Here is a 20,562-nt window from a genome sequence, read left to right as displayed (position 1 = left end):
CGATAAAACAAACAAATAACAGTAACAAAGCAATAAAACAATTATCCCAGTAAAAAACATCAACAACAATAAAAACAATTATTAAAATCAACAAGCAGGATACAGTGTTAAAAACAGGAGACTAATTCGTAGAACCCAGGCGAATGTAGAGTGTTACGAAATGAGAAAGGAAATCTCAAGTTGAATGGACAATAAAGTGCTGTATAAAATGGCAAGACAACAACAAGGGACTATTATGGAATGGACAGATAGATCAATCCAGCAACAACTAAACATCGAAGGCCTTTTGGAACAGCCAAATATAAAATAGCAAAATATAAAAACAACATATCATAATACAATTAAACAATACAATAAATAATCATGTACAGTACAACACAAAATCAAAAAAGCAATATAACAGGGCGGGCCGCATGAACACTCAGTTAAAACTTGGGGTGAGAAAAAGATAAGAATAAAAACCACGGGGAACAGGGACATAAGATAGAAAGGATGGTGAAGTGGTGAAGCATCCTTGGTTAAAACTTCTCCCCAAACTCCCAGAAAGTTGTCAAAGGAAACAAGTTTGGGGCCAGAGGGATAGATGGTCAGAACCAGCGTAAGACAGCTTCTGGTGTTCCTACTAAATTAGCTTTCTCCCCACTTCAGATGTGCCGGTACAACTGTGGGTGATAGATATTATATTTCAACACAGCTGGATGGCTGCCAGGTTGTGAAACACCATACTACATTATTTTTTGACACAGCACAGTACAAGCTTCCCTGAAATGAATCACAGCACTGGCCCATCTGGCACTGTAGTGCTCTGCCTTTCACCACAGATTCAAACACGGTTTCCTTTCCAACTCTGCTATCTGAAATACCAGGGATTGAACCCTGCAACCTTCTGGAATTGCAAGCATCAGATTTAGAGTTATCATAAAGCTAAAAACACAGTTGTTCCCAACCCTAGGCCCCAAGATATCATTTGGATAGCTATTCTCATCATTCCTAGCCATGCTGTCAGGTACCATGGGAGATCAGAATCTGGAGGAACCCACATTTGGGGACTACTGCAAGACCAAGCATGCTCCAGTTTCTTTAAACATCATAGAAAGGGTTTGTGAGAAATGGAAGACATTGTACCCATCTATATTGTAAAAAATGGGATCTATCCCTCGACATCCAGCCTTTCTCACCTCTCAAAACCATGCAACTTAGACATCTTGGAAGTTAAATACTGAAGCACAGACATAAGCTAGGTGGGTAACTGCGATGGGGGATAGAGCAGGTGAAAACCTGTGTGTACCTATGAAGGGGTGCACTGTCCCATTTTCAGCCAAAAAAGACAATCACGGTAGCGATTTTCAGGTTTATTGGTGCTTTTTAGAAGGGTGGTGATGGAAGAGCATCTCCCAGTCCTGGAAGCTAGTGGGAATGCTAACTGTTCATCTCCTTTTTTTCCTTTCTGGGAAAAAAAAGGATCTTGGGGTGTATGGAGGGCTTTGGAAGGATCGGGGACCACAGTCACTCAACCTTGAGCTGGGAATTGCATTTACATTTTATTTTCCTCTGCACCTTTGTTTGATATTCCTTCTACACTATCCACTTGCTTGTTTGTTTCTTAAACAAAACTCTTTCTTGGTTTACCTTAATTGGACACAAAGCAGTTGTGTGCTCATGAAGGTAAGCTGTCAGCTTTAGGGTACTTGACTCTTCAGAGACAGCAGTTCTTTATTGAATGCTCACATAACTTCAAAGGGCTCTGAGTTTGAAGCAGTCACTGCAACATTCCCCCTGTGAACAGACACACAAATCCAGGAAGAAGCTTCTTTACAGTTTGGACAAGTTTAGAGGTGTTTTTGTCACAGACCTGAAGGCCAGGTAGGATTTCTGAGGATTGCTGTGGGGAGGTAGAAACCCTAATCAACGACCAGACTCTGGTTTGTCACATTTATGCTGCAATAGAAATGAGACTTGCTTCAGGGTTGCTTTGAAAGTAAAGTCATTTCTCCCCATCACTCTCTCTTACACACACACACACAGAGCTCTTCAGGAATTATTGTCTGCACACAGCCTTGAGTGTGAGATGCTATTTCCACTCCCTGCTCCTTGCGTGACCTTGGGGGAAAGACAGCTTCTCTCAGCCTGGCAACTTGGCTTCACAAGGTTTTCATTGTGACACAATGGTTTAAAAATCCCATCCAACCCTGAGAAGTGCTAGAGGCATTATACAGAAGAGAAAAAAGGCAGAAAGTGAGCTACACTGCATGGGGGGCGGGGGGGGGGGGGGAGATGAATGGCAAAGCTCCAGTATTTGTGCAGATTTTTTAAACTAGCCAGATGGCTACTTCCCAAAAACTAGTAGAAGCCCCAGGGTACAATAATATTTCTTTCAACCTCTCCCTACTCTCAACCTCTGGATACGTTTCCCAGCTTTATAGCTGCTCATTAGTAGATATAAAGAGCTGCCGTGAATCAGGGCAGCAGGCAGTGCAATCAAGTCTTTGCTTTTTTCAAACTCTTAAGCAGAAAACTGCTTGGAAACAATACTTTTCTGGACAACAACTCCCAGCATGCCTTAGCAAGCAAATCTCTAGAAGAAGGTAGCAGGGCTATTGTCACTTTTTTCTTAATATGCAGCAGTGGCATCCTAACTACTGAAAATTGTCTTTGTGCCGTCTCTCAAAAATAGCTCAAGACAGAAAATTCAAGAGCCTACTGACAGATAGCATCAATAATATTTCTTAAATGAATTCCAAGTAAGGTCCAAAAGTCCAAGACCATGAAATTGAGATATGGAAATTGGTGTGTACCTGGCACTCTTTGATGTTTTAACACAATTCAATGAGTTTTAACTTAAATAGTGTTGAACTCCATGGTACTAGGTGAACTTGATCTTCAATCACTAGGTGGCAGAGTTTCCTAATCAACACTAGATTTGTATTTTTCCTAGTATAAAGCTAAATAATTGATGGTTTGGTGCCCTTTAGTGTCTTGATATCTGACACTGTCACACACTGCCAAACTGAAGGGACAGCTCTGTGTGCTATATCAAGTACACAGTAGTATATGTCCCCTTAAAAAAGGACAAGGATTGTTTGCCACGTTTCACCATATGCTTTAAACAGAATTGTTCCTGTTTTGCCTCCTCAACAGCACCCCCTACTGAAAACTTCAAACTCATCCTTCCTCCCCAGCTGTTGCCCCCATGCTCTTTCAATCATAGCATCAAGTCGTTCCCACCAGCAGCAGCCGCCAGCTTCATCTGGCTGCCACCAGAACCTGCCTTGTCACATTATGGGATGCAGCCCTCCTGCTTGACTGAACACAGCAAGTTTCTGGCTGAGCCGTGGCAGCCGGCAGGCTTCGGGACATGCTTGTTAGCAATTTATGATCCTGCTGAGGATAGATGGCAGCCTGCAGGGCTGGGATTCACAGGAAGCAGGGATGGCTGCAATCTTCAGAACAAAAGCAGGAGGGCAAGAACACTAGATAGGAAGCTGAGACCCAAGAGTGCTCTATGGAGTAAAGTGTGGCTAAGGATGAACCATGATGTCAAACATGCATTGAAAATTGGCTTCCCATTTCCAAGGTAGAAATTTCAAAGTTTCTGTGCCCATCAAGAAACAGTTATAGTCCAGCATATCTCATAAACAATATGAATTACATTCGGAGCTGGAAAATAGTTGCTCATCTCAGTTGTTTATGATATAATATTGAGTCCATGTAAGAGCCTAGCTCTGGCCCCATCTATATTGCCATATAAAATCCTGATTATTTGCTTTAAACTAGATTTAGGGCCCTTCCACATAGCCATAAAACCCAGTTCAATGTGGATTTTATATAGCTGTGTGGAAGGGGCCTATATAGCAGTGTAGACTCCTATAATCTAGTTCAAAGCAGAAAATCTGGATTGTCTGGCAGTGTAGATCCAGCCAAAGTGGTGAGCAACCTGTGGCTCTCCAGGTATTGATAGACTACATCTTCCACCAGTTCAAACCAAGATAGCTGAAGGTGAAGGATAATGAGAGCTAGAACAGGCATGGGAAAACTTTGGCCCTCCAGGTGTTTTGGAGTCCAATCCCCACAATTCCTAACAGCTGGTAGGCTGTTAGGAATTGTGGGAGTTGAAGTTCAAAACCTCTGGAGGGCCAAAGTTTGCATATGCCTGAGTCAGAGTCTAACAACATCTGGTGAACCAGAAGGCATTCATTCTTGTCTTAGCCATAGACCCCTTCCACACAGCTGAATAAAAACCCACATTTTTTGCTTTGAGCTGGAATATATATGGCAATCTGGACTCAGATAACCCAGTTCAAAGCTGATATTGTGGAGTTGTTGCTCAATATAGAAGCTCTATTCATTCTCCAGCTTTGATCTAGCAAAGGCCCAACCTGTTGATTTTTTTTCCTTTGTCCTTTACCTCCTAAAGGCACATTGGCCTGCATTCATGCAAAAAGAAGAGGCCCTATCACAGCTGCCATTCTTTTATGCCACTTGAGGCTGAAAATATTTTATTATTTTAAAGTTCTCCTTTAGCCAGCTGCCCTTTCTTTTAAATGAGCCTAAAACTTAAGGCTCAAGTGACTAGGCAAACATTGCCCTTGGCTTCATGTTCAAACCTATTATATTTAAAGTCAAAATATATATGTAAGATGGTTGGTTTGTACCACAAAGGCTCCTACATGGCTTGATGGATCTGGATCAAACTTGGCTCACATACCCTTCATTATCCAAATTAAAATAATTGGGGGGTTGAATTGAAAAAAACCCACCCCTTTTGGTCCTAGAGCTGCAGACTGGCTGGCAAGTAACTGGGAAAGAAAGGGAGGAAAGCAGATTGGCTGCTGCTAGGTGGCATGTGTATGAGCGGAAGGAGGGAGGGAGGGAGGGTCTACACTACCATATAATCCAGTTCATAGCAGATAATCTAGATTTTACACGGTGGTGTAGATGGGCCGTAAACTATACCATTCTGATTCCAGCCCCCATTCTGTATCTCTGTATTTCATTTTTTCTTCCTAAGTTGAGTTTTTTGCATTTGTTCCTGTTGAACTTCATTTTGTTCATTTCGGCACATCTGTAATCTGGCCCGGGCTTTGGCGCAGGCGGGAGAGCAAGCCAGCTGCAACCAGCTGCAATGAATCACTCTGACCAGGAGGTCATGAGTTCAAGGCCCGCTCGGAGCCTATGTTTGTCTTGTCTTTGTTCAATGTTAAAAGGCATTGAATGTTTGCCTATATGTGTAATGTGATCCGCCCTGAGTCCCCTTTGGGGTGAGAAGGGCGGAATATAAATGCTGTAAATAAATAAAATAAAAATAAATTTTGTTGTCTGAAACCCAGTAGCAAATGTCACTCCCTAAAAATGAAGTCAAGATGCACTGTATCTATCTGAACGAAGTTGGCTTGTCATAAGAGACAGAAAAATTCCACAAAACCTTCCACCTCTAGTGGTCAAAATACAATAAAAACAAATTAAATATTTAACCATCTATTGCTGCCTACTGGCAATGTCTGTGCCAGATTCTTCATCCAGGTACCAATAATTTTGATTTCAAGAATTGGTAGCTTTAAGAACGTGGTGTCTTTTCTGTTCCTGTCTTCCTGAGAGTGGGCTATTTTTTTTTAACTCATATCCTTCCCAATTTAGAAGCCCCTCCCCAAGTTATTGTGTGCATATAATAAGCCCTTACCATACCTCTTCAGCTTCATTACCTTTGGAAAGCATCTCTGAATATAGATCTTAACACAGCTTAGCTATCAATCTCCTCTAACTTTATGACGCAGAGTAGGTCCTAATGGATTGGAGCTTATTAGTAAGCTATGATTATATCACTCACCAAGGAAACAGATCTTCAACCTTTCATCTAGCAGGAGAGCCTCTTCGGTTTGTACATCCTTCTGGAAATTGGAGGACGGATCCTTGATAGACAAAAGGGGAGGAAATGGTAAAATGATTTTTCCCATGCATTTTAATTATTTGTTTGCTTCACTTGAAAGAGTCAGAGTGGGACCCAAGGTGGACTAAACCCACTGAACATAATGGGGATGACTCTTCAATAAGTGGGTATAGGGTTCTAATTGTGAGCAAAGTGAGGTCAGCAATTCAGGACTATTTTTCTTTGAGTTAAGATTTGTGTTCTTGCATAGCAAGCATGGACCAAATTTGACCCTCCGGGTATTTTGGACTTCAACTATCGGTTGTTAGAAATTGTGGTAGTTGAAGTCCAAAATACCTGGAGGGCCCAAGTTTGCCCGTGCCTTTTATACAATATAGCCTCCAGCATTTCATAGGAGAAACTCGAATCCCATGTAATGAAGCAGCATCCGAGTGCGGTCGAGAGGGCAAATGTTGTCAATGAGGTGTATTTTTTCTTGCTAAATTAATTGAGTCCATGCTATTTTACACTTTGAACTAAGTGGTAGTAAATTTATTCATTAGCCTTTAGGCTAATAAAGGCTTGATAAAACATGATTACACACCATATAGTAAGTTAAATAAAACACTTATAACAACACAGTAAATAAATATGATAAAACTGAATATATACATCACGTTTTGGTATCACTCCTACAATTTACAATTTAAAGTATACTGAAGGTTGGTGCTCTTTAATTTTTACCCAGATATTGTTGAATGACAACTCCCATCACTTTTGATTATTATTTGCTGTGCGGACTTTGAGTAATGGGAATTGCAACCCAACAGCACTTGTGGCTCTGAGGTTGAGGAAATAGTACAATAAAATAACTCCTTTTTATAAATCTAAGCAGAAGAGTTTCAAAGCAGTTGAGAAAAATAATATCGTTTGATCCAGATGTTGTGGTTTGTATGCTAAATAAATTGAGAGATAACTGTGCTTATGTCATGATTAAATATGGTGTGCTGATTTGATAAACATGGATTTTATGTGTGTGGGTATGAATGAACTGAATGGAAGGAATGAATGAATTTTGGAGACACCATTCTGAAGATTGAGGCTTGGAAAACAACGAACTGTAATTAAAAGTAACTGAACTGCTGACATTGATAAAAACTGTGACAATTATTAACTGTTGAACTTTTGGGGAAAAACAACATGTTTATATCAATCAAAGACAATGGCTCTTTCAAGTTAAGGAAATCTTTACAATGTTAAGAAGCAAGTCAACACAAGGTTTGTGTTATCAACACCAATTACGCAGAGTCAACATCTGCTAGGAAACTGAGATGGGCTCAACATGTTTCAGGATGGAAAATATCTATCATTCATTCACAACTTTGGGGCAACATCTAAACACATAATCTATCCACACATAATAAAAGTGAAAAAATGTATATAGGTGTATGTGGAGGAGGTGCCCACTTACACAGACAGTCTCTTACCTCCACAAACAGCTATAGTTCCCACTGAGCAGAAGACATCAATGGCCATCCCCCCACTGACATGCAGGTTATAGTGGGCATCATGAACATGTAGACCAAACCCAGCCACTGTCCTCCACAAACACCATTCTGCCCCCGCCCCCACCCAAGTGAAGGCTTTCATGTGGGGACAATTTCATCCTAGATGTTCTGTTTTTCCTGCAGAATGGACATCCCAGGGTTCCCTAATTTGCACGAACCTTCCCATTGCTTCTACCTTAACCCTTTCCTACCCTTTCTTATAGCACATAGTTAACAGAGGAATTGATTAGCAATAGAACAAGAGGTTTGGGGAGAATTCACCATGATTTACAAGAGTTGTACTTGACTACATCCAGAGAGCACTGTTAACCCAACCAATGATAGATCTGGACCAAACTTGCCACGGATAATGGGGCTTGCAATACCTTCACTGATACTGTGACCCCCACCAACAATGGATGGGGACCAAACTTGGCACTGAGAAGCCCCATGACCAACTGAACATACTGCAGTGGGAATGAACCTTGATTTTGGGAGTTACAGTTCACCTGCATCCAGAAAGCACTAAATCCAGCTAATGTCAGATCTAGACCAAACTTGGCACACAGACTCAACATGGCTAACTGCGAATACTGACGGGGTTTTAAGGGTGATTGCCCTGGAAATCTGGGAGTTATAGTTCATCCTTATCCAGACAGCACTGAACCCAGCCAACGACGGATCTGGACCAAACTTCAGTAATATTACCTATCAGTCCAAAACAAACAATGCCTTCTTCTAATAGCCCAGGCACTGCTGGGTCCCCAAATTAGTATTGCTATATAAGAGATCTTATTACAATCCAAAAATTGTGACAGACAGTGGAGCCGTTCACCTGCTATGCTCTGCTCCTTGGGAAGAAGAGAGATAGTGTACTTTGGAGAGTGTCAGATCTGCAATGGAACACAGTCTGGACACTTGCCTCCGTTTCTCAGGGGAAGAGAAAGGAGTGCATTTTGGAGTCATGATACATGTTGCAGGGAGTCAGGTTCTGCTCTAAGGAAAACTGGGATCTGATCCTTGGCATTGATACAAGGGAAAGAGGATGCATTTTGGCATTTTGAGACTGTGCGTTGGCAGAGTCTGGCCTAAGCAGGTGCTTCTTCAAGGAGGGAGAAAAGAATATGGTAATATATGTTTTCATGAGGATGAATGAATGGATATGTGAATGCTGAGTAAAAATGTAATTCCCCTTTGTTCGTTAGCCAGTGTAACTGTAGGTTGTTTGTGAATCCAATGTAGTTGCATAGAATATATATGTCTAATGTCATTCTTTGTGTAGAAGTGTAAAAGTTCTGATATACCCTTTCAAACTGAAAATTGCAATAAAAAGAACCTTTGTTTAAAAAGTATTCATGACATCTACACAGGGCATTCTACACATGTCCAGAGGTTGTGTAGAAGACAGGATTTCAGTGACTGTTCTTGTTACTTACTTTCATGAATCAAAACCTCTTCAACAACAATTAAAGATACAGGAGCCCTTTCACTCTGTTTCCACAACATTAAAAAAAATATACCATTTTAAAACACTAGTACAGTAGAGTCTCGCTTATCCAAGCCTCTGGATAATCCAAGCCATTTTTGTAGTCAATATTTTCAATATATCGTGATATTTTGGTGCTAAATTCGTAAATACAGTAATTACTACATAACATTACTGCGTATTGAATTACTTTTTCTGTCCAATTTGTTGTATAACATGATGGTTTGGTGCTTAATTTGTAAAATCATAACCTAATTTGATATTTAATAGGCTTTTCCTTAGTCCCTCCTTATTATCCAAGATTTTCGCTTATCCAAGGTTCTGCCGACCCGTTTAGCTTGGATAAGTGAGACTCTACTGTATTAAAATGTGTTAAAATCACTTTAAAACGTTTAAAATGAGAGGTGTTTCTGTTGATTCGCTGCCTCCACTGATTTGTTGTGAGTTTTTTCAGCTGTGACCAATTAATTCCCCCTTCCTTTCTTTAATTTATTGGAATAGCTTCTAATTTTAAGAACCAAAACTGCATTCTGGGTTGTATAACATTGTGTGTATGTTTTAAAACAAGAGAACAAAGTCATTTGACAACAGGACAGGACGTCCAAAAGCTAACAATCCTATTTGAAATCAATATGGCTGCGGTTGTCATGGTGACGAAACCACTTGCCCTTTTTCAAAATGGCGCTTACAAATTCTATCCTCAGAAGTTTGGCAAAGGAAAGGTAGACGGTGGGAATCGTCTGCTCTTTTCCAACCTGTTTTATGTTTTCTGAGAGTATACTAAAAATGTCCCTTTGAAGGGATTTTTTAAAGATTCGTCCATTGTTGTTTTAACTTTCATTAGAGGGGGATCTCAAATCTCTTTTACTTCAAAGAGGATTGTGACGGTTGCCCTCTTCTAAGATGGCGACCAGGCAGGGGCATAGAGTCTCTCAAAATGGCGGAGGACGTGAGGTGCCCATAATCAAAATGGCTCAAATCCCTTCAGTGTTTTCCAAAAATGGCAGACGTTATTCTCCCCCAGCGAAGAGGGAAACACTAATCTGGCCCAAGGAAAGCAGCTTAATTTCTTTTCCTTATCTAAAATGGCGCCTATATGTAAAATGTATATACATTATACATATACATACATACATATATTTTGTATATAGATTTATACAATGTATATTGTTGTGACATTGCCCTGAAACAAAATTATCCTGAAATCAAGTACAACCACTTCGGGGGCATCTACACTGTAGAATTAACGCACTTTGAAACCGTTTTAAACAGCGATGGCTCAATGCTATGCAATCCCGGGAGTTGCGCTTCATTGAGGCCCCAGCACTCTTTGACAAAGAAGGCTAAAGATCTTGTAAAACTACAGCTCCAATGGTTTCACTGCAGGCTGTTAGGAATTGTGGGAGATGAAGTCAAGAACACCTGGAGGGCCGAAAGGTTGCCGCACCCAATGTTTAAGTACATTAAGGTCTTATCACTCTATTTTGTTCTAGCTCTGTGTTCCACTTTCAAGGCCAATTGGATACTGGGATTCGTGGTTTAGGGGAGGAGCGTCTAGAATTCTCAGCTCACTAGTCTGGGCCTCACTAGACTACAAGTCCCAGAGTTCCAAGGGCAGGCGAATAGCGACACAGAGCGTGGAAGTGAGGGCAGCCGAATCCATTAAGGGGCGTGGCTAGGCGAATCCTGCTCCCGCTGCCAAGATGGAGGAGTCCAGCACATGGGACGTGGAGAGCAGCAGCTCTAGCAGCAGCAGCAGCGATGAGGAGGGAGAAGAAGTGGAGATGGAAGAGGAAACGAAGGAGGAGGAAACGAAGGAGCGGGAGAAGGGCAAGGGGGGAGCCTATGTGCCCGGACAAGGGCCCCCTCCAGCCCCGGGGGAGGAGCTGGTGATGGACGAGGGGGCCTACCGGCTCTACCATCGGGCAGGAACAGGTGAGGGAGTTCGGTGGGGCGCCTGATACATTAGGATGAGTACAGTGTGGCCTTCAACCCCGTGCACCCCATGCCAACCTAGCGTGCATCTATACTGCTGTGCTATGAAATAACGAGAAGTTATTTATTTATCGTGTCAGAAGCGAATTGAGACTACAGTTGTATACAAAACCACAAACAAAGTTAAAAACTTGGCATAATACTAGATTTCCTTTGACCAGTAGCTAGTCACTTGGGGTGTCGCTGTGAGAAGGTCCATTGTGCATGTGGCAGGGCTCAGGTAGTCTTGTAGTAAGTGGCCTGTGGTTTGCTCTTCTACACTCGCATGTCGTGGCCCCTGGTGGCACAGTGTGTTAAAGCGCTGAGCTGATGAACTTGCAGACCAAAAGGTCCTAGGTTCAAATCCCTGGAGTGGAATGAGCACCCGCTGTTAACCCCAGCTCCTGTCAACCTAGCAGTTTGAAAACATGCAAATGTGAGTAGATCAATAGGTACCACTCCGGAAGGAATGTAACGGTACTCCATGCAGTCATGCCAGCCACATGACCTTGGAGGTGTCTATGGACAACACCGGCTCTTTGGCTTAGAAATGGAGATGAGCACCAACCCCCAGAGTCGGTCACGACTGGACTTAACATCAGGCGAAACCTTTACCTATGTCGTGGACTCTACTTTGTGGCCTCGTTTCTTAAGGCTGGCTCTGCATCTCATGGTACCAGAGTGCCTTCCAAGTCTCCCAGTCTTCTGTGTGCCCAGGAGGAACTTATCAGCCACTGACTGAGGTTCCGGGTTTTAGCCTGCCACTTTTGGACTCTCGCTTGCTGAGGTGTTCCCGCAAGTATCTCTGTAGATCTTAGGAAGCTATTTCTTGATCTAATAATAATAGGAGCCCCCGGTGGCGCAGCATGTTAAAGCGCTGAGCTGCTGAACTTGCGGACCGAAAGGGTGCAGGTTCAAATCTGGAGAGTGGAGTGAGCGCCCGCTGTTAGCCCCAGCTTCTGCCAACCTAGCAGAAAACTTGCAAATATGAGTAGATCAATAGGTGCCACTCTGGCGGGAAGACATTCATACTTGCTGCACTGTGACTATTCATTGCTATTCGACCTGGCCAAACAATTCCACAAAGTAGAAAGCGGCCAGGCTTGCAAGCAGCAAGGCTATTCAGTGCTGCTCAACCTGGCCAACCAAGATTTCCCATAAATAGAAGACCCTCAGGTTTTGAAGCCACGAGGCTACTCGATTCAACCTGCCCAAAGAAGGATGCCCCTATATAGAAAGCGGCCTGGCTTTGAAGCAGCGAGGCTATTCAGTGCAATTCCAAATGGCCACAGCAATGCGTGGCAGGGCACAGCTTATACACACACACACACACTTATGTATGTGTGTATATGTGTGTGATATATATATATATATATATCATGGAGTACATCAGAACTCTTATCAGGTGAGATTCAGGAGATTCTAAGGCGTTGGCATGCTGGCTGATATCGGAACAGAGGATGGATCGGCAATGTCAATGCCTTGTCCCTTTCATTGCAGGCTGCTACTTCCTGGCAGATATCAGGTGGTGCAGTACTGGCTAAACAGTATAATTTCTTCAGCAGTGTAGGGCATAGACATCCTGTGATAATACAGCATGTGTCATTAAGAGCCACATCCACTTAAAAAAAGACAAGCATCTTGAGCTCTGAGCATTACCTGGGAAGGAATCCCACTGGAGCATTACAGCACACCAAAATACCTGAGAGTTACTCTGGACCATGCTCTGACTTACAAGAAGCCCTGCTTGACTATCAAGCAAAAAATGGGTGCTGAAAATAATATCATATGAAAGCTGACTGGCACAACCTGGGGATCACAACCAGACACAGTGTAGACATCTGCCCTTGCGCTTTGCTACTCTGCTGCTGAATACGCATGCCCAGTGGGGAATACATCTCACCACGTTAAAACAGTGATGCAAGTGGAATGTATATATACCTGTGGAATGTCCCAGGTGGGAGAAAGAACCTTTGTATTTTTAAGCAAGCGACACCAGAGGCGCTGGAAGTGGCCAACTTTTGGTCAAAGGAAATTTAGTATTTAATGCCAAGTTTTTAATTTTGTTGGTGTTTTTTCTATACATTATAACTGTATTTTCAGTTCACTTCTGACACAATAAATAAATAGCAAGTGTGAATATTGCAATTAGCAAGAGTGATTAGCATTGAGTAATCTTGCAGCTGCAAAGTCAATCAGTGAGGGTATTTGCATAGAGGTAGCTTGGCTGTTGTGCCTGGAAGCGTCCTTTGTTTAGGAGGTGTTAACTGGCACTTAGTTGTTTGCTATTTGGAGTTCTCCAACGGCTTCTGAGTGTTGTTATTTATTGACTTTTTGAGTCTGGTTTTTTAAATACTGGCAGCCAGATTTGGTTCATTTTCATGGTTTCCTCCTTTCTGTTGAAATTGTCCACATGCTTGTGGATTTCAACGGCTTCTCAGTGTAGTCTGACATGATGGTTGTCAGAGTAGTCCAGCATTTCTGTGTTCTTAAATAATATTCTGTGTCCAGGTTAGTTGATCACTGCAGGAGTTTAACCACTGCAGGAATCGACCATATATTATGCAGCTGTGGACAAGTCTACATCCGGACCACCAAACGCAGCATTGCCCAAACACGTATCACGGGACATGAAAGGCACTGAAGACTAATACAACCAGATAAGTTAGCTGTAGTAGAGCATATGCAAAGGATCTTTTAAGCTTGCTAATTACAGCATTCACACTTGCTTAAAAACAGACAAGGATTCTTTCTCCCATCCTGGACATTCCTCAGATATTATATACACCCCACTTGTATCACTAGCAACAGAACCTCTGAAGATGCCAGCCACAGATGCATGCGAAACATCAGGAGATAATGCTACTGGAATATAGCCCTATAGCACGAAAAACTCACAGAAACCCAGTGATTCCGGCCATGAAAGCCTTTGACAACACATAGGAAGTATAGTTTTACAAGGTTCTTAGCTTTGTTTGTCAAAGTGCTGTTGCCTCAACAAACTACCAGTCCCATGATTCCATAGCATTGAACTATGGCAGTTAAAGTGGTGTCAAAACTGCATGAATTTTGCAGTGTAAATACCTCCTAGGCTAGAAGAACCTCCCCGATCCGGATTAACTGTCTCACCCATCTGAATGCAATCTGGTTGAATTAAAAGGTTTTTTGCATATGCTGTGACCTGCCTCGAGCCATGAAGAGAGGTAGGCAAAAGAAATATTGTTGTTATTGTTATTATTATATAGGGATGGTGAAAATGTTAATACAAAAGTAGTAATAGAGACCGGGCATGTTTCTTTCTCTGCATGGGAGAGAGAATGTATGCAGTAGATTTAATTGTTAAAAATTAAAGGAAACAGAGGTGCACACTGAAGTTCACCAGAACCAAAGTGATAGGTTTTTTCCCCATCAGGATGAGTGCTAAGAAGATAAAAGATCAATTTCCCATTTTATTACTGTTTGCTTTTGGGTAAAATGAAGGGTCTCATGTCCATCCGATGTTATGATGATGGAATGAGGAGCAGATTTGATTTTGTAAAGAGAAGCACAATTGAGTTCTCTGCTCTCTGTGTGGAAGAGAACATTAAGCATTGCCTCAAGGTCAAAGTAGTAACCACAGTACAGTGAAAAAAGAGCACACTATCGCCGAAATGGCTACTGATCTCTTTTTTGTTTTTAAATGACTGCTTCTTAGGTGCTCCTTGCTTGAGTTTTGACATTTTGCATGATGACTTCGGAGAGAATCGAACCACCTACCCACTAAGCCTTCTCCTCTGTGCTGGAACTCAAGACGAAAGAGCCCAGGCTAATAGGTGAGAGTTTGCAAAAATGGCTTTCCGTATGATGTAAGTCCATAAAGCAGGTAGATGAGCATATAGAACAGTGATGGGAGATCATGTAGCCCTCCAGAAATTGAACTGATACTCCCAGCAGCCCTTGCCAGTATAGTCAGTGAAAAGATATGCTGGGAGTTGGAGGTCAGTGCCACTTACGGTTCATCTACACTGTAGATTTAATGCAATTTGACACCACTTTAACTGCCCTAGAATCATGTGAGTTGTATTTTTACAAGGACTATAGTCTTCTCTGCCAAAGAGTTCTGGGGTCTCACCAAACTTCAAATCCCATAATCCTACAGCATTGAGTCATGGAAGTTTAAGTGGTGTCAGTTTGCATAGATGTAGATGCTTCCTTAGAGAGCCACATAATCTCATCCCTGATGTGACCTAAGCCTATATTTCTTTTAAAATTTCCTTTCTTCCCCCATCCAAACCAACAACAGATTAATGATAATGAAGATGCATAACCTCCATGGAACCAAGCAAGCTACCAAGGATACTTTGGGGTCAGAAAGCAGCAGTGATAGTGATGAAGATGAAGATGATGAAGAAAAGAAACCTCAGCTGGAATTGGCCATGGTTCCCCATTTTGGGGGTATCAACAGAGTTCGGGTAGGATTTTTTTAAAAGTGGAATTCATTTCTATCTTGTCTTTTCTCCAGTCAAGGAGGGATATATGTTGGTCTTCCCCAATTGCACCCTCACCGCTGTCTGAAGAGATCCTGGCCCAGAATCACCTAGCAAGCTTAATAGATGGGTGGAGATTTGAATTCCGGCCTCTGCAATCCTAGTCCTGCTGGGTCCTCGTGTTTCCTGTGGCAAAATTGCACATTAATCTTTAGCTATATGCATTTGTTGTTATTGTAGGTGACAGAGGTGGGAGGCACCCCAATAGCTGCTGTTTGGTCTGAGAAGGGACAGGTGAATCTCTATGACCTACAACGGCCCCTGGCAGCTGTGTTTAACTCCCAGGCAATGGCAGTCTTCCTGCGAGAAGAGCAGGCCAAGATCAAACCCATCTTCTCCTTTGCTGGACATATGACAGAAGGATTTGCAATGGATTGGTCCACCAAGAAACCAGGTGATCTGCTGGGATGTATTATATTTAATAGTAGGCCTTGTAACTGCATGCAATGGTGTGAGGAGTGGCGGGGGGGGGGGGGAAGGGACACATTTAAGCATTTACTTGGGGGGCACACCTTTAAAAATTGTCAATTTATAAAGTACTGGTATATCTCAATTAACAAAGTGGATGCATTCCTAGACGTTACTTCTTTCATAGAATATTTGGTACTCGCATCACGAATCAATGCAATCAAAAATGTTTCATCAAATCTTTTATCCAAAACTGACTCTATGCACATGTGAAATGAAACATAAACAAAAGCAGTTTGAACCAATTAGAGTAGGCATGGACCAACTTTGGCCCTCCAGGTGTTTTGAACTTCAACTCCCACAATTCCTAACAGTCTACCGGCTGTTAGGAATTGTGGGAATTGAAATCCAAAACACCTGGAGGGCCAAGGTTTACTCATGCCTACTCTGCTGGAACCAAAGACCCACAGTCTTTGCTTTTACAGCTGGCCTCTATAATTTTCCCAATACTAGTAAGTGAAAAATCCTTCTAAACAGAGAACAAGGAGGGGCTTCTTTGTGCCAAGTTACATCAAGTATTATTTGCTGTTTAAAGCAGGTCCTGTATGTTGTAGTGTGAGATGTTATGGTACAGCAGGGGAAACAGGCCAGAATGGGTGGGATGCCATTTACAATAACCCGAGTCTCATCTTTCCCAGGCACGCTTCTGACTGGTGATTGTAACAAAAATATCCATTTATGGACACCCAGGGAGGATGGGTCATGGTTTGTAGACCAGCGGCCTTTCACCGCTCACACTGGATCTGTGGAAGACCTACAGTGGTCCCCGAATGAAGCTACGGTGAGTTGTAGGCAATTTGCTATATCCAGTTTGGCAAATAACCCTATTATCAGTATAGTAGTTTTAAGAAGTAACCAAAATAATTACTTACGACTGAAACAATTATATGCATGTAGTCTGGAGAAAGGTCTATTGAACATTGGGACTTGTGCTTCCCAGTAAAACGTTGTAGGTTGCGGTCCTTGTATATTTGCCACTGCTCTTTTCCAACCAATATTTCAGTGGTTGCTCCATGCCTTCAAGTCATCTGGCTTAAGGCAATTCTAAAGTGAATGTATTGTGGGGTTTTTTGGGGTTGAGAGTGTGTGACTCACCCAAAGTCACCCAGATAATATCAATTGCAAATGGAAGAATCAAATGTGGTCCAATAGTAAAACCATTGCACCATGCTGGCCCTGATTCAGTTACTCATTATGAAATAGTCACTGTGGCTGCAACATGACTCCCAAATAGCACTGGAGAATATTTGTGCCAGTTTTGCACAGTGTTGGCAATCATCCTGCTTTTCCTTCTTTGGAATTCACTGCAATGGTTCTTTTGCCTGTATCATTTCTACTTCTGCTCCATCACTGAAAACGACATATTCTGAGAGGATATAAAAGGAAATGCAGCAAATAAATATAATCCTACATAGGAAGTAAATCCACATGGTTGTTACGTGTTACATAACTATTGAAGCAACAAGTTTAAATATCCGGGTAACCAAACCAAATCAGAACCACAAATTTTGGTGACAGTGTGTAGGAGAAAAGGGATGATTATGGGCATAGGGATTATGGGCATGTGCTGAAATTTTCCAGAGAGCGAATAGGTCCATGTTTTGAATAACAATCCATAATCTGATTCTTGGCCCAGGTTTTTGCTTCCTGCTCTGCAGATGCCTCCATCCGGATCTGGGACATACGGGCAGCCCCAGGGAAAGCTTGCATGCTGACCAGCAGCCAGGCACACGATGCAGATGTCAATGTAATCAGTTGGAATCGAAATGAACCTTTCATTGTAAGCGGAGGAGACGATGGGGCCCTCAAGATCTGGGACTTAAGGCAGTTTCAGGTGAGATAGGAGCTCCTTGCTGCCAAACTGAGTGTATAAGAATATAGAATGTATTAATTCACTTGAAATACTGTGTCCCGTTCTGGCCACCATAAATCAAGAATATTGACAAAGCTGGAATTTGTCCAGAGAAGGGCAACTAAAATCATCAAAGGTTGGGAAACCAAGCCCTACGAGGAGTAACTTAGAGAGCTGGGTATGTTTAGCTTCCAGAAAAGAAGGCTGAAAGGGGACATGATTGCCATGTTTAATATTTGAAAAGATGTCGCATTGAGACGGGGGAAAGCTTGTTTTCTCCTGCTCTGGAGACTAGGACACAATGGAGCAGTGGATTCAAATAGCAGGAAAAACTATTCCACCTAAATATTAGGAAGAAGGCCCTCATGGTAAAAGCTGTTAGCCAATGGAATATGCTGCTGTTGAAAATAGGAACCTCCCAAGCCTTTCACTATTTACTTGTTAATGTATATATTTGCTAACCTGTATTCTATGCATATGTTGATTTGCCAGTTTGATTGTACCTCTTTGGTGTGGGAGGGGTTATAGACATGTGATTGTACTGAGCATATTCAAACTCAGGACTCCATTTTGTATTCGGTATCTGCTATCCCCTCAGTGGAGGTAGATGTGTGTCTGCTTTACACCTCAGTGGAGGTGGATGCACATTTGCATCAGACCTCAGTGGAGGTGGATGAATGTTGTTGTTAGTAGTTCAATATAGAAGTATGCTTATTGACTTCAATGAGTACAAGTATACTTAGACTATGGGTTATTGATTAAGTATTATACCCTGTGTACTCAACACAGAGAACTACATCATCTCTGTAACTGAACTTCAATAAGAAATGTGCCTATATGGTGAATTAATACAAGGATGTGTATGAGTAAACAAGATATGTTATTTTTCAAAGAAGACTTGGATTTTTTTAAATCTCTGAGTGCATATTTTAAACTAAGCGGTTTCAAGGGAGTGTGTATCTTTTGGGCAATTTCAACTTTAAAGAAACAACCATCCTCTGCTAGCCAAATATATTTTTGTAGTGGCATGTCTTTGTCTTTGGCAATTCAAAGGCATGGTTCTTCAGTTTAACAGCGGAGTTACCTGTGTGCCGTTACATAAATGCTTGTGAATATCACTTGTTCAAAGAGTTGACTTCTAACAAGGTCATGCTTTTCTTGTCTAGTGGTTTTCAGAAGATGGTCTCCACATGTTCATGGAGATTCACATTTGCCAAATGGACATGACACCATTTTTCCTTTTCAATAAGACTGATTGCCATTTAATTCCAAAGGAATATATGCCCAGAGACTGGGTAGTTATTTCCCAATAGCTGCTTCAGAGTAAGGTGGAGTCTTCTTCGCTGAAGGTTTTTAAGCAGAGGCTAGATGGCCATCTGTCAGGGGGGCTTTCATTGTGTGCTCCTCCATGGCAGGAGTTGGACTGGATGACCCTTGGGGTCTTTTCCAACTTTATGATATTATAGACACCCCTTTCTTCTGGCTTTCCACTAGTGCCGTCCTCCATAATCTGAATGTTCTTGCTTTTGTTCTCTCCTCAGAAAGGGTCGGCTGTCGCCACCTTCAAGCAGCACACAGCCCCCATCACATCCGTGGAGTGGCACCCTACGGACAGTGGTGTGTTTGCGGCTTCTGGTGCAGACGACCAGGTGACTCAGTGGGACTTAGCTGTGGAGCGAGACGAGGAAAGTGAGGCTGAGGACCCAGCCTTGGCCTCCATCCCTCCTCAGCTGCTGTTTGTTCACCAAGGAGAGAATGATATTAAGGAGCTGCACTGGCACCCCCAATGCCCTGGCACCATCATCACCACGGCCTTATCTGGATTCAACATCTTTCGAACCATCAGTGTTTGAGGGAAATTGTACGAAATTGCCTGCTCTTATTCATCCATGGCTGGTACTCTTTGGACTGTGAACTTTCTAAAATGACGATCTTTGTTGACCTAAATCAACTAATCCTTTCTGAAGCCTGGCATAGACCGAGCTAAGTCTTTTGATGGGGTCATCACCTCTTCCTGTTCTCCAACTAATGGGTGATAACGAATAGAGTAGCTGCACCATTTTATCTCTACTAATGTTCTTTCTCTTCTCCCTGTGAGCAACACAGATGACTCAGGCCTCATTTCAATGCTACCATTATATATTATATTAATACAGTTCAGAACAAAGTAGAACAAGGGAGGGGGGAAACTGTGGCCCCACAAACTACTCCCACCAGTCGCCCTTAGCATGACTACCAGGCTCTACCAGTTTGGAAGGCCATAGCTTCCCCATCCTTGGTGTTTGTTGTGTGTAGAACAGCCCAGTCAGTTCAACTTCTGAAACCTCTGAAGTGTCTATGCAAATTATAGGATCGAGCCTGGTAACTGTGATAGCCAAGAGTTTAAAGTGAAAGTAAGGTGTATTTGATTAAATATAAATTATTTTGGAAGAAAGATTTAGTCCTGCAGTTCATGCATTTTTCTTCTTCACATCCTTATAATATTGCTCTTTGTGTTCTGAAAGGGTTTTCATGGCCAGAATAACTGGGTTGCTGTGAGTTTTCCAGGCTGTATGGTCATGTTTAAGAAGCATTCTCTTCTGATGTCTTCTATGGCAGGCATCCTGAAGCTGTGAGGTCTGTTAGAAACTATGCAAGTGGGGTTTATATATCTGTGGAATGTCCAGGGTGGGAGAAAGAACTCTTGTCTGTTTGAGGTAAGTGCGAATGTTGCAATTGACCTCCTTGATTAGCATTTAATGGCCATGCAGCTTCAAAGCCTGGCTGCTAACATCTCCCAACAAAGGATTCCCCCCGGCAAGAAGCAGCTAGGCTTTGAAGCTGCAAGGCTATTAAATGCTAATCAG

General features: G+C 42.2%; 1 protein-coding gene and 1 long non-coding RNA gene across 2 annotated transcripts; one reads left to right on the top strand and one right to left on the bottom strand.

Moving 5' to 3' along the window:
• Positions 1-1,337: 1,337 nt before the first annotated feature.
• On the bottom strand, positions 1,338-9,672 carry LOC134299900 (uncharacterized). The gene is made up of 2 exons (XR_010007156.1): positions 5,825-9,672; positions 1,338-1,776 (listed from the first exon to the last, which is right to left on the bottom strand). It is a non-coding gene; the product is annotated as an uncharacterized LOC134299900 (long non-coding RNA).
• Positions 9,673-10,556: 884 nt separating this feature from the next.
• On the top strand, positions 10,557-20,150 carry grwd1 (glutamate rich WD repeat containing 1). Its single transcript, XM_003225034.4, has 7 exons — positions 10,557-10,831; positions 14,565-14,682; positions 15,153-15,321; positions 15,577-15,790; positions 16,503-16,645; positions 17,501-17,698; positions 19,258-20,150. The coding sequence occupies exons 1-7, from the start codon at positions 10,600-10,602 to the stop codon at positions 19,567-19,569; spliced, it is 1,386 nt and encodes a 461-aa protein (XP_003225082.1). The 5' UTR covers positions 10,557-10,599; the 3' UTR covers positions 19,570-20,150.
• Positions 20,151-20,562: the final 412 nt, after the last annotated feature.

The sequence above is a fragment of the Anolis carolinensis genome, chromosome 6, assembly GCF_035594765.1.
Source record: "Anolis carolinensis isolate JA03-04 chromosome 6, rAnoCar3.1.pri, whole genome shotgun sequence".
Lineage (NCBI taxonomy): Eukaryota > Metazoa > Chordata > Lepidosauria > Squamata > Dactyloidae > Anolis > Anolis carolinensis.
The sequence above is the reverse complement of the archived record's forward strand: the minus strand, read 5'-3'. Positions and strand labels throughout refer to the sequence as shown.